We start from the raw sequence: 16,235 nt of genomic DNA on the forward strand, positions 1-16,235 counted from the left end.
GTACCTGTAGTAGAAGTATATAAAGTACCTGTAGTAGAAGTATATAAAGTACCTGTAGTAGAAGTATGTAAAGTACCTGTAGTAGAAGTATATAAAGTACCTGTAGTAGAAGTATATAAAGTACCTGTAGTAGAAGTATATAAAGTACCTGTAGTAGAAGTATATAAAGTACCTGTAGTAGAAGTATATAAAGTACCTGTAGTAGAAGTATATAAAGTACCTGTAGTATATAAAGTACCTGTAGTAGAAGTATATAAAGTACCTGTAGTAGAAGTATATAAAGTACCTGTAGTAGAAGTATATAAAGTACCTGTAGTAGAAGTATATAAAGTACCTGTAGTAGAAGTATGTAAAGTACCTGTAGTAGAAGTATATAAAGTACCTGTAGTAGAAGTACATAAAGTACCTGTAGTAGAAGTACATAAAGTACCTGTAGTAGAAGTATATAAAGTACCTGTAGTAGAAGTACATAAAGTACCTGTAGTAGAAGTATATAAAGTACCTGTAGTAGAAGTATATAAAGTACCTGTAGTAGTAGTATATAAAGTACCTGTAGTAGAAGTATATAAAGTACCTGTAGTAGAAGTATATAAAGTACCTGTAGTAGTAGTATATAAAGTACCTGTAGTAGAAGTATATAAAGTACCTGTAGTAGAAGTCGGCGAGTCCGTTTAAGCTGCAGTGAGCGACTCGGGCGCCCAGACTCTGGTTCACAGACGCCGAGCGCTCCAGGTCCTTCTCCAGCCTCTGGAACCAAGCGCACCGTTAGAAACCTCCAGGTCCTGGTCCAGGCCCGGCTCCAGGCCCGGGTCCAGGCCCAGGTCCAGGCTCCAGGCCCGGCTCCAGGCCCGGCTCCAGGCCCGGGTCCAGGCCCGGCTCCAGGCCCGGCTCCAGGCCCGGCTCCAGGGCAGGCTCCAGGCCCGGCTCCAGGCCCGGCTCCAGACCCGGCTCCAGGCCCGGCTCCAGGCCCGGCTCCAGACCCGGCTCCAGGCCCGGCTCCAGGCCCGGCTCCAGGCCCGGGTCCTGGTCCAGGCCCTGCTCCAGGTCCGGCTCCAGGCCCGGGTCCGGCTCCAGGCCCGGCTCAAGGCCCGGCTCCAGGCCCGGCTCCAGGCCCGGGTCCTGGTCCAGGCCCTGCTCCAGGTCCGGCTCCAGGCCCGGGTCCGGCTCCAGGCCCGGCTCCAGGCCCGGGTCCGGCTCCAGGCCCGGCTCCAGGCCCGGGTCCGGCTCCAGGCCCTGCTCCAGGCCCGGCTCCAGGCCCGGCTCCAGGCCCGGCTCCAGGCCCGGGTCCAGGTCCAGGTCCTGCTCCAGGCCCGGCTCCAGGCCCGGGTCCAGGCCCAGGTCCAGGCCCTGCTCCAGGCCCGGCTCCAGGCCCGGGTCCAGGCCCAGGTCCAGGCTCCAGGCCCGGCTCCAGGCCCGGCTCCAGGCCCGGCTCCAGGGCAGGCTCCAGGTCCAGGCTCCAGGCCCGGCTCCAGGCCCGGCTCCAGGCCCGGCTCCAGGCCCGGCTCCAGGCCCGGGTCCAGGCCCGGCTCCAGGCCCGGCTCCAGGCCCGGCTCCAGGGCAGGCTCCAGGCCCGGCTCCAGGCCCGGCTCCAGACCCGGCTCCAGGCCCGGCTCCAGGCCCGGCTCCAGACCCGGCTCCAGGCCCGGCTCCAGGCCCGGGTCCTGGTCCAGGCCCTGCTCCAGGTCCGGCTCCAGGCCCGGGTCCGGCTCCAGGCCCGGCTCAAGGCCCGGCTCCAGGCCCGGCTCCAGGCCCGGGTCCTGGTCCAGGCCCTGCTCCAGGTCCGGCTCCAGGCCCGGGTCCGGCTCCAGGCCCGGCTCCAGGCCCTGCTCCAGGCCCGGCTCCAGGCCCGGCTCCAGGCCCGGCTCCAGGCCCGGGTCCAGGTCCAGGTCCTGCTCCAGGCCCGGCTCCAGGCCCGGGTCCAGGTCCAGGTCCTGCTCCAGGCCCGGCTCCAGGCCCGGGTCCAGGCCCAGGTCCAGGCCCTGCTCCAGGCCCGGCTCCAGGTCCAGGCCCGGGTCCAGGCCCGGGTCCAGGCTGTATCATGTGAAACATGTGAGGGTCAGACCTGGATGACGCTGCTGCTCAGGGGAAGAGAATATTCCTCCAGGTGAAGCGTCTCCATCCACCGTTTCTCCTCGTCCTCCAGGACCTGGGCCAGATCCGTGGTCACTTTGGCCTGAGCAGAGACACAAACATCACACAAACATCACACAAACATCACACAAACATCACACAAACATCACACAACAGAGTCACACAAACATCACACAAACATCACACAAACATCACACAAACATCACACAAACATCACACAAACATCACACAAACATCACACAAACATCACACAAACATCACACAAACATCACACAAACATCACACACACATCACACAAACATCACACACACATCACACAAACATCACACAAACATCACACAAACATCACACAAACATCACACAAACATCACACAAACATCACACAAACATCACACAACAGAGTCACACAAACATCACACAAACATCACACAAACATCACACAAACATCACACAAACATCACACAAACATCACACACACATCACACAAACATCACACACACATCACACAAACATCACACACACATCACACAAACATCACACAAACATCACACAAACATCACACAAACATCACACAAACATCACACAAACATCACACAAACATCACACAAACATCACACAAACATCACACAAACATCACACAACAGAGTCACACAAACATCACACAAACATCACACAAACATCACACAAACATCACACAAACATCACACAAACATCACACAAACATCACACAAACATCACACACACATCACACAAACATCACACAAACATCACACAAACATCACACAAACATCACACAAACATCACACAACAGAGTCACACAAACATCACACACACATCACACAAACATCACACAAACATCACACAACAGAGTCACACAAACATCACACACACATCACACAAACATCACACAAACATCACACAAACATCACACAACAGAGTCACACAAACATCACACAAACATCACACAAACATCACACAAACATAACACAAACATCACACAAACATCACACAAACATCACACAAACATCACACAAACATCACACAAACATCACACAAACATCACACAAACATCACACAAACATCACACAAACATCACACAAACATCACACAAACATCACACACACATCACACACACATCACACACACATCAGACAAACATCCGACAAACATCACACAAACATCACACAAACATCACACAAACATCAAACAAACATCACACAAACATCACACAAACATCACACAAACATCACACAAACGTAACACAACAGAGTCACACAAACATCACACAAACATCACACAAACATCACACACACATCACACAAACATCACACAAACATCACACAAACATCACACAAACATCACACAAACATCACACAAACATCACACAAACATCACACAAACATCACACAAACGTAACACAACAGAGTCACACAAACATAACACAAACATCACACAAACATCACACACACAAGTCACACAAACATCACACAAACATCACACAAACATCACACAAACATAACACACACATCACACAAACATCACACAAACATCACAAACATCACACACACATCACACAAACATCACACACACATCACACAAACATCACACAAACATCACACAAACATAACACACACATCACACAAACATCACACAAACATCACAAACATCACACAAACATCACACAAACATCACACACACATCACACAAACATCACACAAACATCACACAAACATCACACAAACATCACACAAACATCACACAAACATCACACAAACATCACACAAACATCACACAAACATCACACAAACATCACACAAACATAACACACACATCACACAAACATCACACAAACATCACAAACATCACACAAACATCACACAAACATCACACACACATCACACAAACATCACACAAACATCACACAAACATCACACAAACATCACACAAACATCACACAAACATAACACAAACATCACACAAACATCAGACAAACATAACACAAACATCACACAAACATCACACAAACATCACACAAACATCACACACACAAGTCACACAAACATCACACAAACATCACACAAACATCACACACACATCACACAAACATCACACAAACATCACACAAACATCACACAAACATCACACACACAAGTCACACAAACATCACAAACATCACACAAACATCACACAAACATCACACAACAGAGTCACACAAACATCACACAAACATCACACAAACATCACACAAACATCACACAAACATCACACAAACATCACACAAACATCACACAAACATCACACAAACATCAGACAAACATCACACAACAGAGTCACAAACATCACACAAACATCACACAAACATCACACAAACATCACACAAACATCACACAAACATCACACAAACATCAGACAAACATCACACAAACATCACACAAACATCACACAAACATCACACAAACATCACACAAACATCACACAAACATCACACAAACATCACACAAACATCACACAAACATCACACAAACATCACACACACATCACACACACATCACACACACATCACACAAACATCACACAAACATCACACAAACATCACACAAACATCACACAAACATCACACAAACATCACACAAACATCACACAAACATCACACAACAGAGTCACAAACATCACACAAACATCACACAAACATCACACAAACATCACACAAACATCACACAAACATCACACAAACATCACACAAACATCACACAAACATCACACAAACATCACACAAACATCACACAAACATCACACAACAGAGTCACAAACATCACACAAACATCACACAAACATCACACAAACATCACACAAACATCACACAAACATCACACAAACATCACACAAACATCACACAAACATCACACAACAGAGTCACAAACATCACACAAACATCACACAAACATCACACAAACATCACACAAACATCACACAACAGAGTCACAAACATCACACAAACATCACACAAACATCACACAAACATCACACAAACATCACACAAACATCACACAAACATCACACAAACATCACACAAACATCACACAACAGAGTCACACAAACATCACACAAACATCACACAAACATCACACAACAGAGTCACACAAACATCACACAAACATCACACAAACATCACACAAACATCACACAAACATCACACAAACATCACACAAACATCACACACACATCACACACACATCACACACACATCACACACACATCACAAACATCACACAACAGAGTCACACAAACATCACACAAACATCACACAAACATCACACACACATCACACACACATCACACAAACATCACACAAACATCACACAAACATCACACAAACATCACACAAACATCACACAAACATCACACAAACATCACACAAACATCACACACACATCACACAAACATCACAAACATCAGACACACATCACACAAACATCACACAAACATCACACAAACATCACACAAACATCAGACAAACATCACACAAACATCACACAAACATCACACAAACATCACACAAACATCACACAAACATCACACAAACATCACACAAACATCACACACACATCACAAAAAACATCACAAACATCAGACACACATCACACAAACATCACACAAACATCACACAAACATCACACAAACATCACACAAACATCACACAAACATCACACACACATCACACAAACATCACAAACATCACACACACATCACACAAACATCACACAAACATCACACAAACATCACACAAACATCACACACACATCACACACACATCACACAAACATCACACAAACATCACACAAACATCACACAAACATCACACAAACATCACACAAACATCACACACACATCACACAAACATCACACAAACATCACAGAAACATCACAAACATCACACAAACATCACACAAACATCACACAACAGAGTCACAAACATCACACACACATCACACAAACATCACACACACATCACACAAACATCACACAAACATCACACACACATCACACAAACATCACACAAACATCACACAAACATCACACAAACATCACACAAACATCACACAAACATCACACACACATCACACAAACATCACACAAACATCACACACACATCACACAAACATCACACAAACATCACACACACATCACACAAACATCACACAAACATCACACAAACATCACACAAACATCACACACACATCACACAAACATCACACAAACATCACACAAACATCACAAACATCACACAAACATCACACAAACATCACACAAACATCAGACAAACATCACACAAACATCACACAAACATCACAAACATCACACAAACATCACACAAACATCACACAAACATCAGACAAACATCACACAAACATCAGACAAACATCACACAAACATCACACAAACATCACACAAACATCACACAAACATCACACAAACATCACACAAACATCACACAAACATCACAAACATCACACAAACATCACACAAACATCACACAAACATCAGACAAACATCACACAACAGAGTCACAAACATCACACAAACATCACACAAACATCACACAAACATCACACAAACATCACACAAACATCACACAAACATCAGACAAACATCACACAAACATCACACAAACATCACACAAACATCACACAAACATCACACAAACATCACACAAACATCACACAAACATCACACAAACATCACACAAACATCACACACACATCACACACACATCACACAAACATCACACAAACATCACACAAACATCACACACACATCACACAAACATCACACAAACATCACACAAACATCACACAAACATCACACACACATCACACAAACATCACACAAACATCACACACACATCACACAAACATCACACAAACATCACACAAACATCACAAACATCACACAAACATCACACAAACATCACACAAACATCAGACAAACATCACACAAACATCACACAAACATCACAAACATCACACAAACATCACACAAACATCAGACAAACATCACACAAACATCAGACAAACATCACACAAACATCACACAAACATCACACAAACATCACACAAACATCACACAAACATCACACAAACATCACACAAACATCACACAAACATCACAAACATCACACAAACATCACACAAACATCACACAAACATCAGACAAACATCACACAACAGAGTCACAAACATCACACAAACATCACACAAACATCACACAAACATCACACAAACATCACACAAACATCAGACAAACATCACACAAACATCACACAAACATCACACAAACATCACACAAACATCACACAAACATCACACAAACATCACACAAACATCACACAAACATCACACAAACATCACACAAACATCACACAAACATCACACACACATCACACACACATCACACACACATCACACAAACATCACACAAACATCACACAAACATCACACAAACATCACACAAACATCACACAAACATCACACAAACATCACACAACAGAGTCACAAACATCACACAAACATCACACAAACATCACACAAACATCACACAAACATCACACAAACATCACACAAACATCACACAAACATCACACAAACATCACACAAACATCACACAAACATCACACAAACATCACACAAACATCACACAACAGAGTCACAAACATCACACAAACATCACACAAACATCACACAAACATCACACAAACATCACACAAACATCACACAAACATCACACAAACATCACACAAACATCACACAACAGAGTCACAAACATCACACAAACATCACACAAACATCACACAAACATCACACAAACATCACACAACAGAGTCACAAACATCACACAAACATCACACAAACATCACACAAACATCACACAAACATCACACAAACATCACACAAACATCACACAACAGTCACACAAACATCACACAAACATCACACAAACATCACACAACAGAGTCACACAAACATCACACAAACATCACACAAACATCACACAAACATCACACAAACATCACACAAACATCACACAAACATCACACAAACATCACACAAACATCACACAAACATCACACACACATCACACACACATCACACACACATCACACAAACATCACACACACATCACACACACATCACACAAACATCACACAAACATCACACAAACATCACACAAACATCACACAAACATCACACAAACATCACACAAACATCACACAAACATCACACACACATCACACAAACATCACAAACATCAGACACACATCACACAAACATCACACAAACATCACACAAACATCACACAAACATCACACAAACATCACACAACAGAGTCACACAAACATCACACAAACATCACACAAACATCACACAAACATCACACAAACATCACACACACATAACACAAACATCACACAAACATCACACAAACATCACACAAACATCACACACACATAACACAAACATCACACAAACATCACACAAACATCACACAAACATCACACAAACATCACACACACATAACACAAACATCACACAAACATCACACAAACATCACACAAACATCACACAAACATCACACAAACATCACACAAACATCACACAACAGAGTCACACAAACATCACACAAACATCACACAAACATCACACAAACATCACACAAACATCACACAAACATCACACAAACATCACACAAACATCACACAAACATCAGACAAACATCACAAACATCACACACACATCACACAAACATCACACAAACATCACACAAACATCACACAAACATCACACAAACATCACACAAACATCACACAAACGTAACACAAACATCACACAAACATCACACAAACATCACACAACAGAGTCACACAAACATCACACACACATCACACAAACATCAGACAAACATCACACAAACATCACACAAACATCACACAAACATCACACACACATAACACAAACATCACACAAACATCACACAAACATCACACAAACATCACACAAACATCACACAAACATCACACAAACATCACACAAACGTAACACAAACATCACACAAACATCACACAAACATCACACAACAGAGTCACACAAACATCACACAAACATCACACAAACATCACACAAACATCACACACACATAACACAAACATCACACAAACATCACACAAACATCACACAAACATCACACAAACATCACACACACATCACACAAACATCACACAAACATCACACAAACATCACACAAACATCACACAAACATCACACAAACATCACACGAACATCACACAACAGAGTCACACAAACATCACACAAACATCACACAAACATCACACAAACATCACACAAACATCACACAAACATCACACAAACATCACACAACAGAGTCACACAAACATCACACAAACATCACACAAACATCACTCAAACATCACACAAACATCACACAAACATCACACAAACATCACACAAACATCACACAAACATCACACAACAGAGTCACAAACATCACACAAACATCAGACAAACATCACACAAACATCACACAAACATCACACAAACATCACACAAACATCACACAAACATCACACAAACATCACACAAACATCACACAAACATCACACAAACATCACACAACAGAGTCACAAACATCACACAAACATCACACAACAGAGTCACAAACATCACACAAACATCAGACAAACATCACACAAACATCACACAAACATCACACAAACATCACACAAACATCACACAAACATCACACAAACATCACACAAACATCACACAAACATCACACAAACATCACACAAACATCACACAAACATCAGACAAACATCACTCAAACATCACACAAACATCAGGCAAACGTAACACAAACATCACACAAACATCACACAAACATCACTCAAACATCAGACAAACATCACACAAACATCAGACAAACATCACACAAACATCACACAAACATCACACAAACATCAGGCAAACATCACACAAACATCACACAAACATCACACAAACATCACACAAACATCACACACACATCACACAACAGAGTCACAAACATCAGGCAAACATCACAAACATCACACAAACATCACACAAACATCACACAAACATCACACAAACATCACACAAACATCACACACACATCACACAAACATCAGGCAAACATCACACAAACATCACACAACAGAGTCACAAACATCAGGCAAACATCACACAAACATCACACAAACATCACACAAACATCACACAAACATCACACAAACATCACACAAACATCACACAAACATCAGACAAACATCACACAAACATCACACAAACATCACACAAACATCACACAAACATCAGACAAACATCACACAAACATCAGACAAACATCACACAAACATCAGACAAACATCACACAAACATCACACAAACATCACACAAACATCAGGCAAACATCACACAAACATCACACAAACATCACACAAACATCACACAAACATCACACACACATCACACAACAGAGTCACAAACATCAGGCAAACATCACACAAACATCACACAAACATCACACAAACATCACACAAACATCACACAAACATCACACAAACATCACACAAACATCAGACAAACATCACACAAACATCACACAAACATCAGGCAAACATCACACAAACATCACACAAACATCACACAACAGAGTCACACAAACATCACACAAACATCACACAAACATCAGACAAACATCACACAAACATCACACAAACATCAGGCAAACATCACACAAACATCACACAAACATCACACACACATCACACAAACATCACACAAACATCACACAAACATCACACAAACATCACACAAACATCAGGCAAACATCACACAAACATCACACAAACATCAGACAAACATCACACAAACATCACACAAACATCACACAAACATCACACAAACATCACACAAACATCACACAACAGAGTCACACAAACATCACACAAACATCACACAAACATCACACAAACATCACACAACAGAGTCACACAAACATCACACAAACATCACACAAACATCACACAAACATCACACAAACATCACACAAACATCACACAAACATCACACAAACATCACACAAACATCACACAAACATCAGACAAACATCAGACAAACATCACACAAACATCACACAAACATCACACAAACATCACACACACATCACACAAACATCACACAAACATCACACAAACATCACACAAACATCACACAAACATCACACAAACATCACACAAACATCACACAACAGAGTCACAAACATCACACAAACATCACACAAACATCACACAAACATCACACAAACATCACACAAACATCACACAACAGAGTCACAAACATCACACAAACATCACACAACAGAGTCACACAAACATCACACAAACATCACACAAACATCACACAAACAAGTCACACAAACATCACACAAACATCACACAAACATCACACAAACATCACACACACAAGTCACACCTGAGTTCTTTACCCAGACAGAGTTTAAACTCTAATATAGATTTATTATCATGGTGAGTTTTTACAGAGTTTAAACTCTAATATAGATTTATTATTATCATGAGTGAGTTTTTACCCGGACAGAGTTGAGGCAGTCGAGCTCCAGTCGCTCCACCGTGTCCGGGCTGAGCAGCGGCGGCAGCTCGGAGCCGCCCAGAGGGTCCAACACGTCCCTGAGACACGCGTGTAAAGACACGTTAAAGACACACACGCTAAAGACACGCGTGTTAAAGACACACACGCGAAAGACACGCGTGTTAAAGACACACACGCTAAAGACACGCGTGTTAAAGACACACACACGCTAAAGACACGCGTGTTAAAGACACGTTAAAGACACACACGCTAAAGACACGCGTGTAAAGACACGTTAAAGACACACACGCTAAAGACACGCGTGTTAAAGACACACACACGCTAAAGACACGCGTGTTAAAGACACACACACGCTAAAGACACGCGTGTTAAAGACACACACACGCTAAAGACACGCGTGTTAAAGACACACACGCTAAAGACACGCGTGTTAAAGACACACACGCTAAAGACACGCGTGTTAAAGACACACACGCTAAAGACACGCGTGTTAAAGACACACACACGCTAAAGACACGCGTGTTAAAGACACGTTAAAGACACACACGCTAAAGACACGCGTGTAAAGACACGTTAAAGACACACACGCTAAAGACACGCGTGTTAAAGACACACACACGCTAAAGACACGCGTGTTAAAGACACACACACGCTAAAGACACGCGTGTTAAAGACACACACACGCTAAAGACACGCGTGTTAAAGACACACACACGCTAAAGACACGCGTGTTAAAGACACACACACGCTAAAGACACGCGTGTTAAAGACACACACGCGAAAGACACGCGTGTTAAAGACACACACGTGTGTTAAAGAGGACATCATACAGTATATTTACAGACAAAACCTGAATAATGTTCAGAGCGAGGTTCAAATGTGAGGTTTTCTTCTCTCGTCTCTAGCCGCTTCTCCCACACAGGAAATGACCATATTTGGATTACAGTAGTAGTAGTAGCGGTAGTAGTAGTAGTAGTAGTAGCGGTAGTAGTAGTAGTAGCAGCGGTAGGGTTAGTAGTAGTAGTAGTAGTAGTAGTAGTAGTAGTATTAGTACCTGTAGTACACGTTGTAGTAGTAGTAGTAGTAGCAGTACCTGTAGTACACGTTGTAGTAGTAGTAGTAGTAGTATTAGTACCTGTAGTACACGTTGTAGTAGTAGTAGTAGTAGCAGTACCTGTAGTACATGTTGTAGTAGTAGTAGTAGTAGTATTAGTACCTGTAGTACACATTGTAGTAGTAGTAGTAGTAGTAGTAGTAGTATTAGTACCTGTAGTACACGTTGTAGTAGTAGTAGTAGTAGTAGTAGTATTAGTACCTGTAGTAGTAGTAGTAGTAGTAGTATTAGTACCTGTAGTACACGTTGTAGACCCAGTCCAGGAGGGAGTAAACGTCCGTGGTTTCCAGCGGTTGCTCCGTGATGGAGCTCAGTCTCTTGGTCACCGCGGTGTGGTAACTCTGAACATACACCTGACCACAGGGGGGGGCACAGGGGGGGCACAGGGGGGGCACAGGGTTACAGGGGGGGCACAGGGGTTACAGGGGTTACAGGGGGGGCACAGGGGTTACAGGGGGGGCACAGGGTTACAGGGGGGGGGGGCACAGAAAGGGCTGGTACTCAGAGTATTTGTACCTAAAAGGGCTGATACTCAGAGTATTTGTACCTGGAAGGGCTGGTACTCGGTGTATTTGTACCTGAAAGGGCTGGTACTCGCAGTATTCGTACCTGGAAGGGCTGATACTCGGGGGGGTAAATGGGCACCACGTTCCTCTTGGCGGCCCCCAGGTCCTCCATGACCCGGGTCCGGATCTGGCCGAGGAACCGGTCCAGGAGCCCGGGGGAGAACTGTGTGTTCAGGGGCAGCGCGGCGTCGGCCATGTCGCCCACGGCCTCCGCCCAGCGCTGCCTCAGTCTGCGCGGGCGCGGCCCCGAGGCGGGTACCCACACCTCCGTCTGCGAGGACAGGTGGTCCCGGTCCACCTGCTCCTCCTGCTGCAGCACCTGTGAGAGGACACGGGGTTAACCAGGAGAAGGGGAAGCTGCAGACCCGGAGCCCAGACAGAAGTACAGAGAAAAGCGAATCCACCGTGAGAGTGCGCCCTCTGCTGGTACAGACGGACACACGACGGTGTCAGGTCTGGGGAAGATCGATTTGATCAACTCAACGAATGTGAGACTTTAACCGAGTTATTTCATTTTCTGATTTCTTATGAACCAATTTTGAAATCGTAGATGCTTCTGTTGTTTGATAAAGATAACCTGACACAGCGTTTATGCTAGTTGTAAATGAGTAAAAACAATAAATAATCCCAGTTACGTACTACCCAAAAAATGCAATTGCTGTAAAGTAAATATATAATTTATTCATAATGATGTATTACGGGTACCTTTTACTTTCTGTGGCAAATTATTGCATATTTTAATTTTAAATAATCTTGGCCTGGACACGAGTTTTATCCTGGATAAATAAAGGACAAATAAAATAAAATAAAAAGTTATGGCACCATTGTTAATGGCACATTGTTGCCTGTATATGTCATTCCAGACTAGTTTTGATTGTTATTATTATTATCATTATTAACCCTTGAAATACAACATTTGATTTTTACACATTAATGACGTCAGTGTTGATCTTTTGTTTTGCTGCTGAATTTAGGAAACAGGGAAGACCCTGACGGTACAAATGTTATTTTTTACTGTGTTTTTGCATCTGCAGCTAACATTAACCCTATGATTTCTCTCCTTTCTTTACTGATACAGCAATGTTATCATTTACCACAATAAACATGTGATTTTGTTCCAAAATATTGTCTCTGTCCCTTGTTGAACAAATGAACAAATGAACAAATGAAGGCTCTGTCCTACAAAATACAATGAAAGGAGTAAAACAGTTTTAATTTCATAAAATAACCCAAATAACAGCACATGTCGCCTAAACTAAGTTACACGTCAACACATTCTAAATTACACAAAATAATCCCAACAATACAACTGTAAAACATGAAATAAATATCGTTGTGTATCCGTCTTTACCAGCAGAGGGCGCACTATCACGGTGGATCTGTCTGGGCTCCGGGTCTAAACATTATTGGTAACAACAGCAGATACATAAGCCCAGGTCAGTCAGTCTCACCTGCACCACGAGGCCCAGGTCAGTCAGTCTCACCTGCACCACGAGGCCCAGGTCAGTCTCACCTGCACCACGAGGCCCAGGTCAGTCAGTCTCACCTGCACCACGAGGCCCAGGTCAGTCAGTCTCACCTGCACCACGAGGCCCAGGTTGGGTCAGTCTCACCTGCACCACGAGGCCCAGGTCAGTCAGTCTCACCTGCACCACGAGGCCCAGGTCAGTCAGTCTCACCTGCACCACGAGGCCCAGGTCAGTCAGTCTCACCTGCACCACGAGGCCCAGGTCAGTCAGTCTCACCTGCACCACGAGGCCCAGGTCAGTCTCACCTGCACCACGAGGCCCAGGTGGGGTCAGTCTCACCTGCACCACGAGGCCCAGGTCAGTCAGTCTCACCTGCACCACGAGGCCCAGGTCAGTCTCACCTGCACCACGAGGCCCAGGTCAGTCTCACCTGCACCACGAGGCCCAGGTTGGGTCAGTCTCACCTGCACCACGAGGCCCAGGTCAGTCTCACCTGCACCACGAGGCCCAGGTCAGTCAGTCTCACCTGCACCACGAGGCCCAGGTCAGTCTCACCTGCACCACGAGGCCCAGGTCAGTCAGTCTCACCTGCACCACGAGGCCCAGGTCAGTCAGTCTCACCTGCACCACGAGGCCCAGGTTGGGTCCGGCGGTCGGGCTCCTCAGCGCCTCCCGGACCACGGACCACAGCTCCTTCTGCAGCTCCTCGTACAGCAGCTCCACGTCTTTGGCGCGGCGCCGGCCGTTGTCCCGCCCCGATTCGTCACTCTGGTCACATGACGCCGCCACTTCCTGTTCCAGCTCCAGGATGTGGGCGTCGGCCAAGAACAGGTCGCGCTTTTTCACCAACTGCAGGATCTCCAGCACTGGAGGAACAGAGCGGGTCATGAGTCACACGGGGGGGGTAGGGCTGCTCGATTATTGAAAAAATTATAATCACGATTATTTTTGTCATAATTGAAATCACGATTATTCAAACGATTATTTGTTGCCTTTAAAAAAATCCAGCAAAAAGTGACAAAAATCCAGCAGAAAAAAGTGACAAAAATCCATCAAAAAAGTGACAAAAATCCATCAAAAAAGTGACAAAAATCCAGCAGAAAAGTGACAAAAATCCATCAAAAAAGTGACAAAAATCCATCAAAAAAGTGACAAAAATCCAGCAGAAAAGTGACAAAAATCCAGCAGAAAAGTGACAAAAATCCATCAAAAAAATGACAAAAATCCATCAAAAAAATTACAAAAATCCATCAAAAAAGTGACAAAATTCCATCAAAAAAGTGACAAAAATCCA

General features: G+C 43.8%; 1 protein-coding gene across 1 annotated transcript in view; it reads right to left on the reverse strand.

Annotated features, from left to right (window-relative positions):
* Window positions 1–16,235, reverse strand: part of exoc3l2b (exocyst complex component 3-like 2b) — a gene marked incomplete at its 3' end in the record, with an annotated part of 72,902 nt that overhangs the window by 16,649 nt on the left and 40,018 nt on the right. The window contains exons 5-10 of the mRNA XM_079583038.1: window positions 15,563–15,807; window positions 13,516–13,791; window positions 13,141–13,259; window positions 11,773–11,869; window positions 2,063–2,173; window positions 647–747 (exon numbers count right to left, since the gene is read on the reverse strand). Of these exons, the coding sequence (XP_079439164.1) occupies window positions 647–747; window positions 2,063–2,173; window positions 11,773–11,869; window positions 13,141–13,259; window positions 13,516–13,791; window positions 15,563–15,807 (949 nt within the window). The remainder of the gene's footprint in view (window positions 1–646; window positions 748–2,062; window positions 2,174–11,772; window positions 11,870–13,140; window positions 13,260–13,515; window positions 13,792–15,562; window positions 15,808–16,235) is intronic.

Source organism: Gobius niger, assembly GCF_951799975.1.
Source record: "Gobius niger genome assembly, contig: SUPER_1_unloc_1, whole genome shotgun sequence".
NCBI lineage: Eukaryota > Metazoa > Chordata > Actinopteri > Gobiiformes > Gobiidae > Gobius > Gobius niger.